At 38.4% G+C, this 16933-nt stretch overlaps 1 protein-coding gene across 5 annotated transcripts in view; it reads left to right on the top strand.

Annotated features, from left to right (window-relative positions):
• The window catches only part of CTNNA2 (catenin alpha 2), a 455013-nt gene that overhangs the window by 54372 nt on the left and 383708 nt on the right, over nucleotides 1–16933 (top strand). For 4 of the 5 annotated variants that reach the window (XM_042871701.1, XM_042871702.1, XM_042871704.1 and 1 more), the window contains exon 2: nucleotides 6913–7019. In XM_042871701.1, coding sequence (XP_042727635.1) covers nucleotides 6918–7019 — 102 coding nt within the window. In that variant the 5' untranslated portion in view covers nucleotides 6913–6917. Of the gene's footprint in view, nucleotides 1–4523; nucleotides 4544–6912; nucleotides 7020–16933 lie in introns of those variants that run through there. The other variant, XM_042871703.1, reaches the window with a different exon arrangement.

The raw sequence follows: 16933 nt of genomic DNA, 5'->3' as shown, positions 1-16933 counted from the left end.
ACTGTTTGCTCTACTTTCTTTCTGAAATGGGCCTGGTACGACCAGTTGCAGCTCAGAGGTTTGCTGGACCCAATGGGATATGTACCCACTGCCTTTTATTTTTCTAAGCCATGTATAGATGTAGCATTCAAAACAATTTGAATGTTGCATGCAGCTATGCTTTGTGAAGAGTTGTGAAATGCTGTCATTTTTACTTAAAGCAGAAAGGGATGTAAGTCCTGTGGGTGGATGTGGGGGGGATCTTCCTGTTACCCTGACCCTTACACTGCAGTTTACACCTTCCGTATGAGTTTTTCCACAGTCTCTTTAAATTCTAAGGGTAGTTTTCTTTCTCAACTCAATCAGCTCCTGGTGTAGGCAGTTGTCTCCTAGAAGGAGCCACTTAACGTGCCTGAGAAATGTGAATGACTCAGATGTTGCCTTATTATAACTTTTCCGTTTCTATGTCAGGGGTCTCTATGGTCACCATCTCACTGACTTTGTTACCAAGGTTATCTTCCCCTTGTCAAGGTCTTTTTCCTCCTTAATCTATGGTTTACTGGGTTGAATTTCAGGTTTCCTTAGTGGATTGATTTCATGTATGAACTTTGTTGAGGGCAGATGGGAATCTCAACCCACTGTGGAGGTGGAGGGTGAGCAGAAGGGGAGAGGATTGCGAATCCAAAAGGAAGTTGAAAGCTTAGAAAAGCTCAAGTTAAAAATTCCATGTAGTTGGGACTGGGGCCAAAAGGTTTATTTTGGTTTGTTTTTCCTGTCTAAGCTTTAGGAAAGAAGAGAGAAGAATCACATTTATGAAACAAAACAAGCAAGTATGTCACAAACTTGTTATGTAAACATGTAGAGACAGATACTCCTCCAAACCATCTTGATCCATTTTTTTTTTTCCCTATTTTTTTTTCTCTTCCCTTTTTTAAGCAAGGTGACAGGAACTGCCCATGTCAACTTTTATCATTTCAACCAGCTCTGCAAGAAGCTGTATTGGCTGTCGCTGACTAATGAGATGTGGTTTTGTCTGCAGAAAGTGATGTTCTCTACTCATTTTTCCATTGTTCTTTTACTCCTCGTTGTTAATCTCTGAACTGTCACTATTTTCCCTTGATTTCCTTTCCTTGCAATTGATATGCATGCTCTATCTTTTCTGTGTCTTTCTGCCTTTACTTGTATTAATTGAGGTAGAAAAAGGGGAAATGAGAATGTCTCAACTTCTGTTCCTGTAGTACCTGAGACAGAAAATGGGCAAATGGATGGTAGACAGTATTGGAAGCCAGACTCCTTAAATATCAGATTTCTTGCAACAGCACTTCATCATTCAGACCAGATACCGTAGTCAGTGCTGATACTGCCAATAGATGCATGATAATAGAAAAATCTCAGCTATATATACTTCACCACAGTCCTGTGTCAGACAGATGAGCTCAGAGGTGGAGATCCCCAGACTGTGCACAATGCTAGGATCTGAGCTGGTTTGTGCTCTTATGTGCTCTGTAATCATGCTTGGTAATTCAGAGCCTGTTTGTGTATCACCGATGGCAAACAGTTCAACTTCATACACACATTAAGGGATATAACCAGTCAAGTGTTTAGGTTTGTAACTCTCAGTGAAGCACAAAAATGCTGCTGTGAAGTTAGACAGAATTTTTCTGTATCTGTTGCAATCCACTGTGTATCCTGCCGTAAGGAATTCCATACTCTTAGCATAAGCGTCTCTCTGTTGAAAAGTTTTTGTTTTGACACAGTTCTAAACATAAGGACATCATCCAAGAAAGCACAGAATGTTTATCACTTTTGCAGGCACCTTCAAGCAATCTGTGTCCATGCTGCCGAGGCGGATGCAATTCAGTCCTCCCCGTCATCTCTGCTGTGTTCAGAGCATTTCCTTCTGCTGGTGCTGTCCCTCTTGTGGCTCTGAAGTGAAGCAGGGAGCTGAAAACTCATTTTACATTTGTAGGGTTAGTTATATTTCAACCAGGTTATGTTCTGGTGGAGTTTATTGCACTGGTATAACAAAAATTTAAGTGCACACAAAAAGAGCTGAGCTGGCCTCTCAGCCTTGAAGATTGCATTGGTTTAAAGCATGAATGAAAGCATGTTTGGGCTCGTAGACTTGATGTGAGGGAATGATTTGTGAAGTATACATTCTTTTTAATAGTCCACATAAATCTTTTCAAGTATTAAAACTATTATAAATTTAATTTTTGGAAAAAAGGTTAACTATTATTTTGCATTTTTGCAATTTTGTTGCAGGTTTTTTTCATCTTTATTGTAGAATCACAGAATTGTCTGAATTGGAAGGGACCTTTAAAGGTCATCTTGCCCAAATCATCTGCAGTGTACAGGGACATCTCTGGACATCTTTCTCTGCTATGAAAGCCATTTTTTTGCCTTGCTGTAGTAATATTGTAAGTACAGATCTGTGCTAACAGTCTACCTAATCTGGTTTTGCCACCAGATTAATCCTATAGATTTGCTAGGAATCCAGTAGAATTATATAAAGAAATACTAAAGTATTTCTTTAGTATAACATGAGGCATTTATCGTTTCTTTCATCTCCGCAACATCCAACATTGCAGATGCAAACTGGACTGACAACTGGAGACTTATTCTGTGCTGGTAATACTTACATTTCTAAAAAAAAAAAAAAAATTGTAGAGTTCATTTTGCTCTCAAAATATCTTAAATATGACATTTAAGTTGTGGCACAGAAATGAGATGCACTGTCACTTATAAGCAATTTTTGTCCACCTCACTGGGCATTTACGTATGTAAGTCACAAGGGAAAGGAGTCCATTGTGCAGGAAACAATGTTATAGTATGGTGCACGAACAAGCAATTTTGCATGCAAAGTGCTGTGCTTTTGTGGAAGGTTCCAAATGGTAAAAAGAATTCTGTTTACAACACGTTGAGGGTAAGGGTGACTGTGGGGTTAGATTTTTAGAGGCTGCTATTTTAATACAGAATTCCACTGGCGTAGTTAGAATTTGGCTATAGTGAAATCCATTCCAGTGGATCCATGATTGAAATAAACAATTATTATTGTATTGTTTTTTTTATCGATGATACTTTGAAGACAGACTTCCTAATGCAGTTTTATTCACCTTGCTGAGCTGCATAGGGAACAGAAAATTCTGTATTGCTGCATTGAGGAAAATCTGAAAACGAGGCGGATGTACTGTAGCACGTATGCTGGGAGAGGAGTACAGTTAGACAATAACATTCCTACAATATATTATTAATATGGAGTTATTTTCTGGATTAGTACTGTCAGTCATCTATGGAAAGTCACTTTAGAATTCAGATGTCTGAAGTGCTATTAACAGACTTTCCTTATTTAATAATGTCAAATTTTAAATTCCTGCTTACTAACCACAGCCTTCCAGTAGCCTTCCAGTAGATAATGTATGCAAACAACAGTGAGTAACTTTGAATGACACTTTCTATTAAGAATGACTTCTTAACTACACAGCCATGGAAGTTTAATTCAATGGGATTTACTCCAAAGAATGATCAGTTCATATTTCTGAGTTACGGAGGCTGGAACTTAGATGAGAAATGTATTATAATATTTAAAAAAAAAAATTCTTGAAGTGTGTTGCTGAGCATTAAAAAAAAAAAAAAAAAAAGGCGATAAATTGGAAACTCCAGAGAGGAGTAAAAAATAAAATAAGGTACCAAAGGAAATAACAGGTATCATTTCAATCTAAACAGTAACAGGAAAGGGAATCTCTGCCTTATTCCTTTTTTTTGTCTATGATAACAGACCTTTATGATAGTATGAAAAATGTTATTAGATGTCGTTATTCTCTGATCACACAGGATGTCTTCTTTATGTGTACTGCACAACCACGAGCCAGGTTCAAACTATGAGCAGGATGTTTTCAGTGAAGCTGAAAGGGAACAGTTTAGGGGATATTTGGTCAAAGCACAGAATCGCAGAATGGCCAGGGTTGGAAGGGACCTCAAGGATCATGAATCTCCCACCCCCCTGCCACACATAGGGCCACCAACCTCCCTATTCAACGCTAGATCAGGCTGCCCAGGGCCCCATCCAATCTGGTCTTGAACACCTCCAGGGACAGGGCATCCACAACCTCTCTGGGCAGCCTGTTCCAATACCTCACCATTCTCTCGGTAAAGAATTTCCCCCTGATGTCCAGCCTAAATCTTCCCTTCTTCAACTTAAAACCATTTCCCCTCATCTGCAGTTATCTACCCTTTCAAAGAGTTGATTTCCCTCCACTCTATAGGCTTCCTTTAGGTACTGCAGGCTGCAATGAGGTCACCCTGCAGCCTTCTTTTCTCCAGGCTGAACAAGCCCAGCTCCCTCAGCCTGTCTTCACAGGGGAGGTGCTCCAGTCCCTTGATGATCTTCATGGCCCTCCTCTGGACCAGCAGGAATAAAGCATTGTCAGCATCCTTTCTTTTCTCCAGCTGAGCAATCCTTATTGCTGTTCAGTCAGTACAGGAAGGTTGTTGTAGAAATGGCAAGGAAGAATTAGTCAATATCAAGGAAATATCAACTCTTCACATACTTGTAGTTCTGCAGGTAACTTCTTTAAATTCTTTTTTTATTTGAAACTTCTATTATGCCAGCAGCTGGAGAATGTTGAGGAAGAATGCACTAATTGTTTTATTTTACTTTTTTGTGTTGTTGGAGTAAATTTTGCTGCAAATGAGAAACTTTTATAAGCTCTTAATGAGGCTTTATCATGTATGTTTATCTTTTGTAGTTGAATTGCTCATCCTTTCATATTGAAATTTGAAGAATATTTTTCTTATATGTTAATGAAGGTTGAAACTGAGGCACTATTCTTATTGAAACAATAAGTTGTCTACTTTACATGGTGTGTTACCTCTATGATTGCCATCCGCTGAAACTCATTCCTTTTGTAGACTTTGGTCGATGTTACAGCTTTTAATTAGTTTTTGCTTTGTGAGAAGTGAATGTTTCTGTATCTGTGTTAATAGTTAATGAGGAAAGGTGTGCTTGTTAAAAAGAAACTCTATTTCACAGGTTTATAAGTATCAGAACTCATAAATTATTGACTGGAATCAGAGTCTGCCTAAGACTTATGTTGTGAATATGGAGTCCAGCTGGAGTAGTAACCGTCTTTCTAGGGAGACGTAGGTTCTGAAAGACAATTAAAAGTTATCTGATGTAAAAATGAGAATTGCTCTCACACTGACCGTGTTTACAGCAACTAGAAACCATCTCATACTTCACTATAATGATACATGCAGGTACTTTCAGTGCTGTGAAGCTGTATGGTTTTTTTTTTTTTTGCACAAAAGTGGAAGCTGAATAATAGTGATTTTAGTTGATGCTAGATATTATCAGGTAATTCTGCTACTAAATATTTGTAAATGAGAGCATATTGAGGCCTGTAAAAGAGTGTGATTTGTAAATACACCAATCAGTGAGTTCTGATATACCTCTCTTTTTATGCAAGAACTACAAAGTTGTCTGCTAGTAATGCAGTGAAAATCTTTCACAGACTGTGAATTAATTTTATATAAACTTGCCAGTCTGTTGATTTTTAATTGGTAGCAATTTGTCTGAAATTCTTTTCAATAAGGCAGTGAAACTTATTTTGAGAGTATTAGATGATATTGATAAGTGCAGAATGTGTTCCGTATTGAAATCAACTTTGTAAACTAGATTGCTATTGAAGGAGCAATTTCTGTACTCTTGATTGTTGTTCACTTAAGTTCTTTGTTTTGTAGTAGGGTAAGTAATTTGTCAGCTGAATGTGTTTTGTTTTGTTTTTTTTTTTTTAAACGACTTCTAACATTTTGGATTTTGGGTAAAGAGGACTTGATTTGAATCTTACTTAGGCAATGCATAAAATAATATTACTTTCCCAGTCTTACAGTCTTCCAGTTACATGGGACTTCTAGTTGTTTTATTATTATTATAATTATTCCTGATTATAATGAAGGAAATAATTAAACTGTAGTTAGCATTTATTTGATCAGATTTTTCATTGTTTTTTAGTGGATAAACTAGCTAACAAGTGACGTGACTTGTCGCCTCATAATTCTAATGCTTCCCATGCAGATTTCCAGTTCTGTAAGGCTGATTCACATGCATCTTGCAAGCTGATAGATGGATTTTTCAGTCTGAATTTTTAAAAATGATGATAACTGTCTTAAATTTCCTGAAAACCTGAAATGGTAAACAACTGAGGATGGTCTAGAAAATCTTTTTTTTGTTTGTTTTTTGAATGAATACTACTGTTCTTGGTTTAAAATTGAGAAATCCTAGCTATTGCAGGGTACTTTTGTTTGAAAGACAGAATGTATTCCTTGTGTGGTGACTTGACCTTACCTGGTGATGAGCCACAGTGCTTGGGGAGAGTGCGCCTGCTCCTATCCATGGGCCACGGTTTCTGTTAAGAGAGAGCTCCAGTGAGGGCTCTGCCCAGGCTGCAGTCCCTTCAGAAAATCCCACCTGCTCTAGTGTTGTCCTTCATGGACTGCTTCTGCTTTACTGTGGTCTATTGCAAAAATTCAGGGGCTTTCAGAGGAACTTCCCCTCCTTTTCTAAGTTTGGGATTCACAGATTTGTTTCTCAAACTGATTTTGCTGTGAAGTTGGTTGGAAGTAGCCTCGTTCAGCACTAGAACCTACGATCTCTTCTCACATACACCTTGAAGATCCCTGCTACCAAATTCATGCTTGGTAACATGTCTGTCCTTAAGGGTGTAGGAGAGAAGGATTTTCTGAATTGAAATGTTTAATCACTCAATGGATGTGGCAGTGGTGCACCTGGGAGGTTTCTGGAGTAGTGGAACAAGATAAACAAGAAATGTATGTGCATAGGAACAGCAAGTGTGCTACTCCCTAAAATTGTATCAGTATTTTGACATTACACTATGAATATTCGTGCATTTCATGCTGTTTTGTCTGTTCTAGGGAGTATGACTTCTGCAACATCACCTATCATTTTGAAATGGGACCCCAAAAGTTTGGAAATCAGGACTCTCACAGTAGAGAGGCTACTGGAGCCACTTGTTACCCAGGTGAGCATCTTGTGTTTCTTTTGTTTCATCCACTACCATGATGCTGTACTTACTCATTATATATAATTATCTTAATAATTGTAGATAATAAATTCTTAAGTAGTTTTTTGTTTGTGATCTCTAGAGGAAAACTCTGTTTAAATGTGTTCAGAAGTTCTAGTTCTAAATAATTTATAGTGTGAAGAGATGAGTGTTAATACAACAACTGTTTAGTTATGCTTGACTTTCATCAGCTGATAAGAAATTTATGAATTGGCCAATTTAAAGCTAGGTATCTGACTGGAGCACATGCCCTTGGTTTATTGAGTTGCAGTTGTACACAAATTCACATTGAAGACAAAACCAAACAACCTAATTAAACAAACTTTTTCATTTTTTTTTTCCTACATGGACTAAAATGATATGACTTTGAGGTCCTTTCCAACCCTGACCATTCTGTGATTCTGTAACATGATGAATAATCATTAAGGTTGGAAAAGATCTCCAAGATACCTAGTACAACCGTCCACCTACCCTAGTCCAACCATCCACCTACCATCAATTTTGGCTGTAAACCATGTACTTCAATGCCACATCTCCGTGGTTCTTGAACACCTCCAGGGGCAGTGACTTCATCATCTCCCTGGCCAGGTTATTTCAACACCTGGACCACTCATTTGGAAAAGTTTTTCCTGATATCCAACCTGACCCTTTCCTGGCTCAAAATGAGGCCGTTCCCTCTCATCCTATCAAAACATACACACATAACTGATATACAGTTTTTAACAAGAGATGACATTTTTTGTATTCAGAGAACATCTTTATATATCTATCAAGATACATATGCGTATCAAGATTCCTGTATTTGTACAGACGTAAATGTGCATGGACAGAGGCGGGGTAATGTGGACTGGAGAAATATGGCATTAGATATCAAACTTCTGCCATCATTAGGGCAATCTGCTGAGATTGTTGTCTGGTGCACTTATTTTTCTGTACTGCAGTTCATAATAGGTAGCAGTTCATAATAGGTAGCTGGTTATGTAACTATCCTAGTAAGATGGGTTGCCCCATTATTTGAGCACAAATCATTTTTCTTCTAATAATGATAGCTATGATAAAAATGAAGAGTTCCACCAATGCCATCTGTCCAACCACCTGTTACTAACAGTTTTCTCATAGGCATTGTGGATCCTGGGGATTGGTCTGCTGCATAGAAATTTTAGATCTTGTTTTTAGCATGAGACTAGACTTCGTGATGGCTTTGTTTTTAAAATAAAACAGCTATCAAATATAAATCCCTACTACTTTAAGTCTCTAAAAATGATATCAATGTATACTCCTGAAAGATACTCGCTTTCTGAAGAAGTTAATCCTATTCTTCTGAAAAAAATTCGTCTCTCTACAAATTATTCTGGATGTATATCTAATACTACATATAACTTTCCAGACTCAAAAGGGAGGAAATGAATGTATGCGTATATCTATCTGTTCATGAAGCGATCATTAACTTTCATTATAATAAACATTTGCATTTTTGCTGTTGATATGGAGGATGAGCTAAAATCAAGAAGTCATTGTAACATGAACTAAAAACTAGGTTGTGAGCTCTCTGTGAGTCTGGTTTGCCTGCTGGCACAGCAAGTGAGGCTGCTGTGCCACCACAGTCTGTTGCTGAAAAAAGTAAATTACAGAAGAGAGAATGCAACAGCAAAAGCTGCACTGTAATTCTGCAGTTTATGAATTTTCTTCGGTTGTTGGGTTTAGCTAGATTTTAATTTGATAGTGTTCCTCAACAAATGTACATACAGAAATTAGCAGTTGATGATGTGGATTTCTTCAACTACGATTTCCAAGGTCCTTCCAGTTATTTTTTTACTTCTATATTTTCTATTTCAGTAGTGTGTCAGTAAGGCTAGAGGAAATAATATGCAATCTAGATGTACAAGAGTAATGTCTGCCTATTGCTTTTTTCAAAGTTTCTGTATATTTCCATTCTAACTTCTTTATTTCAGTTTTCTAGATGGTTCTCTTTCATATGTTCATACATCTTGAACATGTGTTTTATTTCTTGTTCTAGAGAAATAACTGGTCCTACCTATTTTCCTTGTTTGAATCCATTAAAGTATGTTTGACAAAAGCATGTTTTGTGAGCCATATAAACACAGTCTTGAAAGCTTCAAGTGAGAAGAAATGTGGTATCTTCAGAATGTATTTATCTGTTGCATTTTTAGATTAAGTTATTCAGTTTCTCTTTGTGTTTCTCAGACAAATTGACAACCATCCCAGCTTGAAAGAATTTTTTTTTTGTTCCTTCTTAAAACTATATAAACAGTCTGGTCAAGTAAGAATAGTATCTCGTTTATCTTTGTTTGGGCTTGAATGGCAGTCTGCTTATGCTGTGACTAGCTCCACAAGAACTGCACGAACACACTAGGTGCAATGACTTCAGTCTCCTTAAAAAATTTGAAAGTTATGCCCAAAGAGAACTTAGCTTATTTTAGCAAATAAATAAAACATTTAATCTGTTCCTTTGGAACTCGTAAGTGCAATGAGGGTGGATAGTGATAGACAAGGGGGAATGGTTTTAAACTGAGACAGGGGAGGTTTAGTTTAGATATTAGGAGGAAGTTCTTCACTCAGAGGGTGGTGAAGCACTGGAACAGGTTGCCCAAGGAGGTTGTGGATGCCCCATCCCTGGAGGCATTCAAGGCAGGGCTGGATGTGGCTCTCGGCAGCCTGGGCTGCTGGTTGGTGACCCTGAACATAGCAGAGGCTTGAAACTTGATGATCATGGTGGTCTGTTTCAACCCAGACCATTCTATGATTCTGTCATAGGTAGATTCTGTTCTATTGGTTGGCAGCCCTGCCCCCACAGCACATGTATTTGTTTTGATTTTTTTTTTTAATTTTGTTTATAGCACCATCAGGATAAATCCATGTTTCATTTTGGCATCGGACTTGAGTATTTTAGAAGAATCTTTTGGTAACAAACTCCATATGATTTCTGAGAGTGCTTGAAAAAATGGATACTGTGAGGCATTGGTCTGTCTTTAGGCTCCAAAAATGCTCATCAATCCTTTTTGTTCTCTTTAAGGTGTATATGGCGAAGGATTAAGGCTCTAAACTTATTATGTATATATAGGCCCATAAACGTATGACAGATTTGCTGATGGTGGAAGATTCAGTGAATTCTGAAATTCTAGGAAGTAATGCAGAAATATGATCTGGATTTGAGAAAGAACACGGCAGCAAGTGAGGAGAATGGTGCATTAAAACTTAAATTCTAGACAAGTCCATTAGTGTTCCGGATGAGAAAATACAGATAACCTATGAATTGATTTAGGAGAAATTATAAGAAAGGAAGGTTGTCTGAGCTGGAGGCAAAAAAAAAATAAAAATCCATTAACTGATCATGAGACCACATTAGAAATGACAGAATTACATTTATTCCAGGCAGCTCTGAACTAGCAAACTAATTAAAACTTTCTCTGGCTGTGACAGGTCTAACAGTAGTGGAACTTGCTGGAGCACCCATTTACCCAGTCATTGTCTAACAGATGTACCCTGCCACGTCTTTTTTCACATCAGTGTTAGTGAGATTTATTTATTTAAAAAAAAAAGATTCAGAAGAATAATTAGAATTTCCATTCTCAACTTTGTTGAAGTTAATAACTGAGATGTGCTTCTGTTCTCTGGCTTCGGTTTCACAAATAGTTACAAATAGAATCATAGAATTGCTCAGGTTGGAAAAGATGCTAAAGATCATCAAGTCCAACCACAACCCAACCATACTACCCTAACCCTAACATCCCTCTGCTAAATCATGTCCCTGAGCACCACATCCAAATGGTGTTTAAATACATCCAGGAATGGTGACACAGCTACCTCCTTGAGGAGCCTATTCCAGTGCTTCACAACCCTTTCTATAAAGTGTTTCCTAATACCCAACCTAAACTTACCCTGGTGCAACTTGAGGCCATTTCCCCTCATCCTGTCACCAGTGAGAAGAGACCGACCCTGCTCTCACTGCAATCACCTTTCAGGTATTTGAAGAGAGCAATAAGGTCTCCCCTTGGCCTCCTTTTCCCCAGACTGAACAGGCCCAGTTCCTTCAGTCTCTCCTGATAGGGCTGATTTTCCAAGCCCTTCACAAGCCTTGTTGTCCTTCTTTGGACCTGCTCCATCACCTCACCGTCCTCTCTGTACTGAAGTGCCCAAAACTGAACACAGTACTCGAGGTTAGGCCTCACCAATGCCGAGTACAGGGGCAGGATGTCTTCCCTCGTCCTGCTCACCACTCCATTCCTGATCCAAGCCAGGATGCCATTGGCTTTCTTGGCCACCTGGGCACACTGCTGGCTCATATTCAGCTGACTGTCCATCAGAACACCAAGGTCCATTTTCATCAGGCAGCTTTCTAGCCACTCCTCCCCAAGCCTGTAGGGTTGTCTGGGGTTGTTGCAACCAAAATGCTGGATCTGACACTTGGCCCTATTGGAACTCATACAGTTAACCTTGGCCCATCGATCCAGTCTATCCAAATCCCTCCATAGGTAATTTTGTTTTCTGCGTTTATAACTGCTTGTAACTTTAATTCTTTGCAATATTTTTAGTTAAAATTAAATATGCAATATATATCCTTAACGGCTAGTGCCTCTTAGTCTCAGTTTCAAGCTAGTAAACAAAATGAATTACAGTTTGAGTTGTCAGACTGTGGGTGGCTTTTGTAGGAAAGAAGAAATATATTTTTGTGAAGGGCTTAAGTACGTTTACCTGTTATTTTATATGTAGCTTGAAAAGATTGCTTGTGGAGATTGTCCATAGTGTCTCATGGGTTAGTTTTTTGTATCTAGGGGTTTTGCATAATAATTAAATGCAAATAGGAATTGTTGAGTCTTCCTCGTGTAGATCTTTCATGTCTGATTATATTTTCCTTTAGTCTGACATATTTTTGGCTTTCTAGTTTCACTGTGAGGAGACAATTCCATATTTCCATTCCCGATCAATTTTTTGTGTGTGTTTTACTTATTTTTTTTCTGCAGAAATCTGAGGCCTGTTATAGTAACTTTGAAACAATAACATGTTTTACGGCAGACAGATGTCATTGTTTTTTTTTCCTTGCACATAGTATCAATCAATACAATGAAGTAACCTACATGAAAAATAAATGTGTCGTAAGACAAAATTCCAAATAGTTTCAATTAGTGGAACTTTGTAGAAAATCATCAAAGAATTTGAGCCTAATTTAATCCCTTATGCAATCTATTTTGAAAGTGAACTGATTGCTATGAGAAACGTATTTATGTTTCTAACCCTTCCAATTATTCAGATTCTATTTGTATTTGGTGAGCCTGGTCTTCATTACATTTCAACCATGAACCTGGTGCATTAATTAATCTCCACAGGAAATATATCATCGATTGCTATCATCAAGGAGCTGCCTCTGCACGCACTCCCATTCAGCACAGAATACCTTTTGGAGGCTTAGCGGATGTGTACCCATGTTTAAAACAGGTTCCAGAAGTACATTTAGAGATGATGGAGATTGTATGGCTTAAGCACTTATTCCACTTGTGTTAGTAATTGTGCAGCATTTTTGTGCAATTTCTCTATTTGATAGCTGGATTCAGCTGAAACTATCTCCAGGACAGACTTAAAAGAAAATGACTTATGAAGGCTTTTTTTTTTTTTTTTTTTTTTTTTTTTTTCATTTGAGCTCAATTCAGTGACATTATAAGGTCCAATTTATTATGTTTTATTTGAACAACACTTATTTTCCAAATTGCAAAGTTATTTTCCATGAAATCTCTATTTCTGTTGATTCACGATGTTTTGGGGAGAGCAGGAGGTTGAGTTGTTCCAACGTGGGCTCATTATGTGATGCCCAATAGCAGCGAAGCTGCATCCTCTCAACAATTGTTTGGAATTTTTCTAACTGAAACTGAACTTCAAATCACAGTTAAAAAAGATTTCTTTGTTTAGAAGTTGCAGAATTCACTTTACTTTCTCTGACATTGTTATAGTCAACATTTAAAATACCATCTGAATGAAAAGTTATTAATTAATTTCAAGGCTGCTTTTTATTCTATTGCATTCTGCAAGAATGATCTGCTGCAGTCAACTTTCTTTTTCATCATCAGATTTACTGAAATCTGTGCCAGCCTTTGAACCTTAGTTGGGATATTCTTTGTACTTCTCAGATTTTTTGTGCTGACTGAAAGAGCATCTCAGTGGATTTTATCTTTTCTATTAATGTTACCCCTGACTGGAAAATGGTGAACTATTTGTAGTATGTAGCATCCTGCAAGGTCTGGACTTTGTCAGTCTGTTTGCCTTCATAGAATCAGAGAATATACCATGTTGGAAGGCACTCACAAGAACCATCAAATCCAACTCCTGTCTCAGCACAGGACCACCCCAGACTATGTTTGTGAGCAGTGTCCCAGTGCTTCTTGAGCTCCAGAAGTTCAGGGCTGTGCCCTATGATGAGCTGCAGGCTGCCATCCTCACATCTCATACCCTCCAGACCTTTCACCATCCTTGTAGCTCTCCTTTGGTCAATCTCTAAAAGTTTTGTGATCTCTTACAATGACATTATTCACTATTAAAATATATTAATGTAGGTATCTGCGTATTTGGGCTCATGCATATGCAGAATAGCATTTTCTGTGGGAAGAATGAAGGCTCAGAGGGTTCAGGGTTCAAGTCTCATCCGTTGCTCCAACTTAGAGCAAGCCAACACACTGGCTACTTCAGTCACAGAAACAAACCAGTGTGGAGAGATGGTGAGAAAAAGTTGTTCATGCTGTGTCATAGCTGGAGATGTAAGTTTTGCTGGGACTACTGTAGACTTGCAGAAAATAGTGACTGAAAAAACTTATGGCTAAACAAAACTCTACTGCATAGCTTTGTATTTTTGCATTCTGCATTTCCTCCGTTGAGAAGGGCTTTGATCTCGATCAGCATTAGCAAATTCTTATCGTTTAAGGTTACCAGGCAAGTCCAAAATGTTCTTAACTTTATTTGGTATGGCCAAAACCATTTTCATCATGGTATAACTTAAAAAAGAGATTACTGTTTTCTCTCTTCAATCTGAGAGGTAGTGTTATTGATATTAATATTAATGTATTAATGTGCAGTGAGTTCTGGGAAGGAATTTGCTGGGTGTCTCGGCTACTACAGTGAATATATATGTATCATCTGACTTGATGCAGTTATGTAGGTCATGTTATGGCTTTCTCTACTGTGTAAATGTGAGTGCTCTTTCCTCTCCACAAAGTTGATCTCACAGAGTAAGACCCATCTATCTTTCTGAAGTCAGATTCTTTGGGTCCAGAGTTTGACTGTAACCAGACAACAAAAAGAAGCATACAGAATAAATATGCATTCAATGACAAGAAGATATGCAGCATGGTTTAAAAAAAAAAAAAGTGATTTGTGTAGACTGTATGCATTTTAATGCTGCATCTAGACCTCATTGTTTAGGTAGCAGCAATACCAGTTGTAAGAAGAGCCTGAGGGTTGTGTTGAAGTTTTCCCCACCGTGACTGAATAAAGGAGCATAACAGCAATGAAGCTACTGTCTTGATTAAAAATAAAAACAATTTATATTAAAAAAGAAAACAACAACCCTCAGTAAATTCGCAGATGACACCAAATTGGCTGGAAGTGTGGATCTGCCTGGGGGTAGCGAGGCCCTACAGAGAGATCTGGACAGGCTGGAGAGCTGGGCTGAAGCCAATGGGTTGAGTTTCAACAAGGCCAAATGCCGGGTCCTGCACTTCGGCCACAACAACCCCAGGCGACGCTACAGGCTTGGGTCAATGTGGCTGGAGGACTGCGTAGAGGAAATGGACCTGGGGGTATTGATTGATGCTCGGCTGAACATGAGCCGACAGTGTGCCCAGGTGGCCAAGAAGGCCAATGGCATCCTGGCTTGCATCAGAAACAGTGTTGCAAGCAGGAGCAGAGAGGTGATTGTTCCCCTATATTCAGCACTCGTGAGGCCGCACCTCGAGTACTGTGTCCAGTTTTGGGCCCCTCACTGCAAGAAAGATATTGAGGCCCTGGAATGTGTTCAAAGGAGGGCAACAAAGCTGGTGAGGGGTCTGGAACACAGGCCATATGAGGAGAGGCTGAAGGAGCTGGGAATGTTCAGCCTGGAGAAGAGGAGGCTCAGGGGAGACCTTATTGCTCTCTATAACTTCCTGAAGGGAGGTTGTAGTGAGCTGGGGGTCGGCCTCTTCTCTCGTGTCATTAGTGATAGGACCAGGGGGAATGGTTTCAAGCTATGGCAGGGGAGATTCAGGCTGGACATGAGGAAGTATTACTTTTCAGAAAGGGTGGTCAGGCACTGGAATGGACTGCCCAGGGAGGTGGTGGAATCACCGAGCCTGGGGGTGTTCAAGGAAAGACTGGATGTTGTGTTGAGGGACATGGTTTAGTAGGAGCTATTGGGAATAGGTGAACGGTTGGACTGGGTGATCTTTTAGGTCTTTTCCAACCTTGGTGATTCTATGATTCTATGATCTATGATTCTAACAACAACAAAAAAACACCTGAGTATTAAGCTAGAATGAAAACTAGGAAGTTTTGTCAGTATTTCTGGTTGCTGCTCTGTTGCAGCAATGAATCAATCGTAGTGGGGCAAGCAGGGGAGAGGGGGACTTGGATGAATCTTTCCCGTACGTGTGGAGTTTTCAAGAGACAAGAATTAGTGCAAACAATTGCAGAGCTGAAAGCTGGGAAGGTTGCTGAAATAACTTTCTTCTTGGTTGCTGAAACTGCAGCATGGGATTTTGAAGCTGGTCTATCTTTTCTCCAGTTTGGTTTTCCTACATCCCACTTTCTTGCAAATGTTTCATGGAATAGTTTTCAGGAAGTGACATTCCTTCCAGGGATTTCCAAACACTGAGCATGGTGTTCAGAATGATCTGAATAGTTTTTGTAAGGTATTTCCTCTACTTGTGTCCTTGAAGACATAGAGCAAGATGTAGCTAAGTAATGTTGATATATTTTTTTTTTTCTGTCCTCAAAAACCCAGCTCAGCTCGTTTTTAGTAATCCTGTTAGTTTACACAGGGTCATTGTTATAGAAGATCTAAAAGGGAAAGATCTAAAAGTTTTGAGGTAAAATTGACTTTGGTTGTGTAGTTGTAAATTCTCAGTGTTTTTGAAAAGCATAATTATATGTATTTCCAAAATAATGTGTCTCTTCCAAAAGCTTTCTGTTCTAACAATGAATAGATAGAAATACGTTAGCAAATTAGTCTCTTTAGCATCAACGTGCTAATTAAAGCAGAAACGGGTGATGTTTTAAAAGGTGATCACATAATTATAACATTCTGCATTGATCAGTGGGTAGGTGGCCTTGTTGTGAAACAAGCAATAGATTTATAGATTTTTCTTTTATTCTGATAAGCGAAATCTTGTTGGCATTGTAAACTTGTGCATATGAAAGTATTTTATGTTGTAGGTGGGTTATCTTGGAAGAAAAAACCACTTGCGAATTAAATGTATTAGAAATAAATATCATCAATCACACATACAAAAGGAGCAGTAAAAGTAGCAGAAGGTAAAGTGATCTTTAAATGGATCCAACTGGTGGGTATTGAATAAATTGAGGGAGATGGTATTATTGTTACAACAAAGCATTAATTAGATTATTATTGGAAGGATTTCCTGTTCTCAGAAATGATGTTGACAAATTGGATACGGATCAAGGAAGATTAGGTGAATGATTCAAGTTTTGTCTTTTAGTGGTACTCTAATGACTTGGGATGTATTTCATTTCTATGTAGGTTTATCAATAAAGAGAAATTGTGTTAAGTTAAGGCGCACTACAGATTTACAAGGCTATTTCTGGTAGTGTCCGGAGAGTTATTTTAGAACTAATTTAAAATTTCAAATATATGATTCACGCTCTGAAATGAA

Source organism: Lagopus leucura, unplaced genomic scaffold, assembly GCF_019238085.1.
Source record: "Lagopus leucura isolate 7727_CA_CO unplaced genomic scaffold, USGS_WTPT01 Super-Scaffold_100004, whole genome shotgun sequence".
Classification (NCBI taxonomy): domain Eukaryota; kingdom Metazoa; phylum Chordata; class Aves; order Galliformes; family Phasianidae; genus Lagopus; species Lagopus leucura.
The sequence above is the reverse complement of the archived record's forward strand: the minus strand, read 5'-3'. Positions and strand labels throughout refer to the sequence as shown.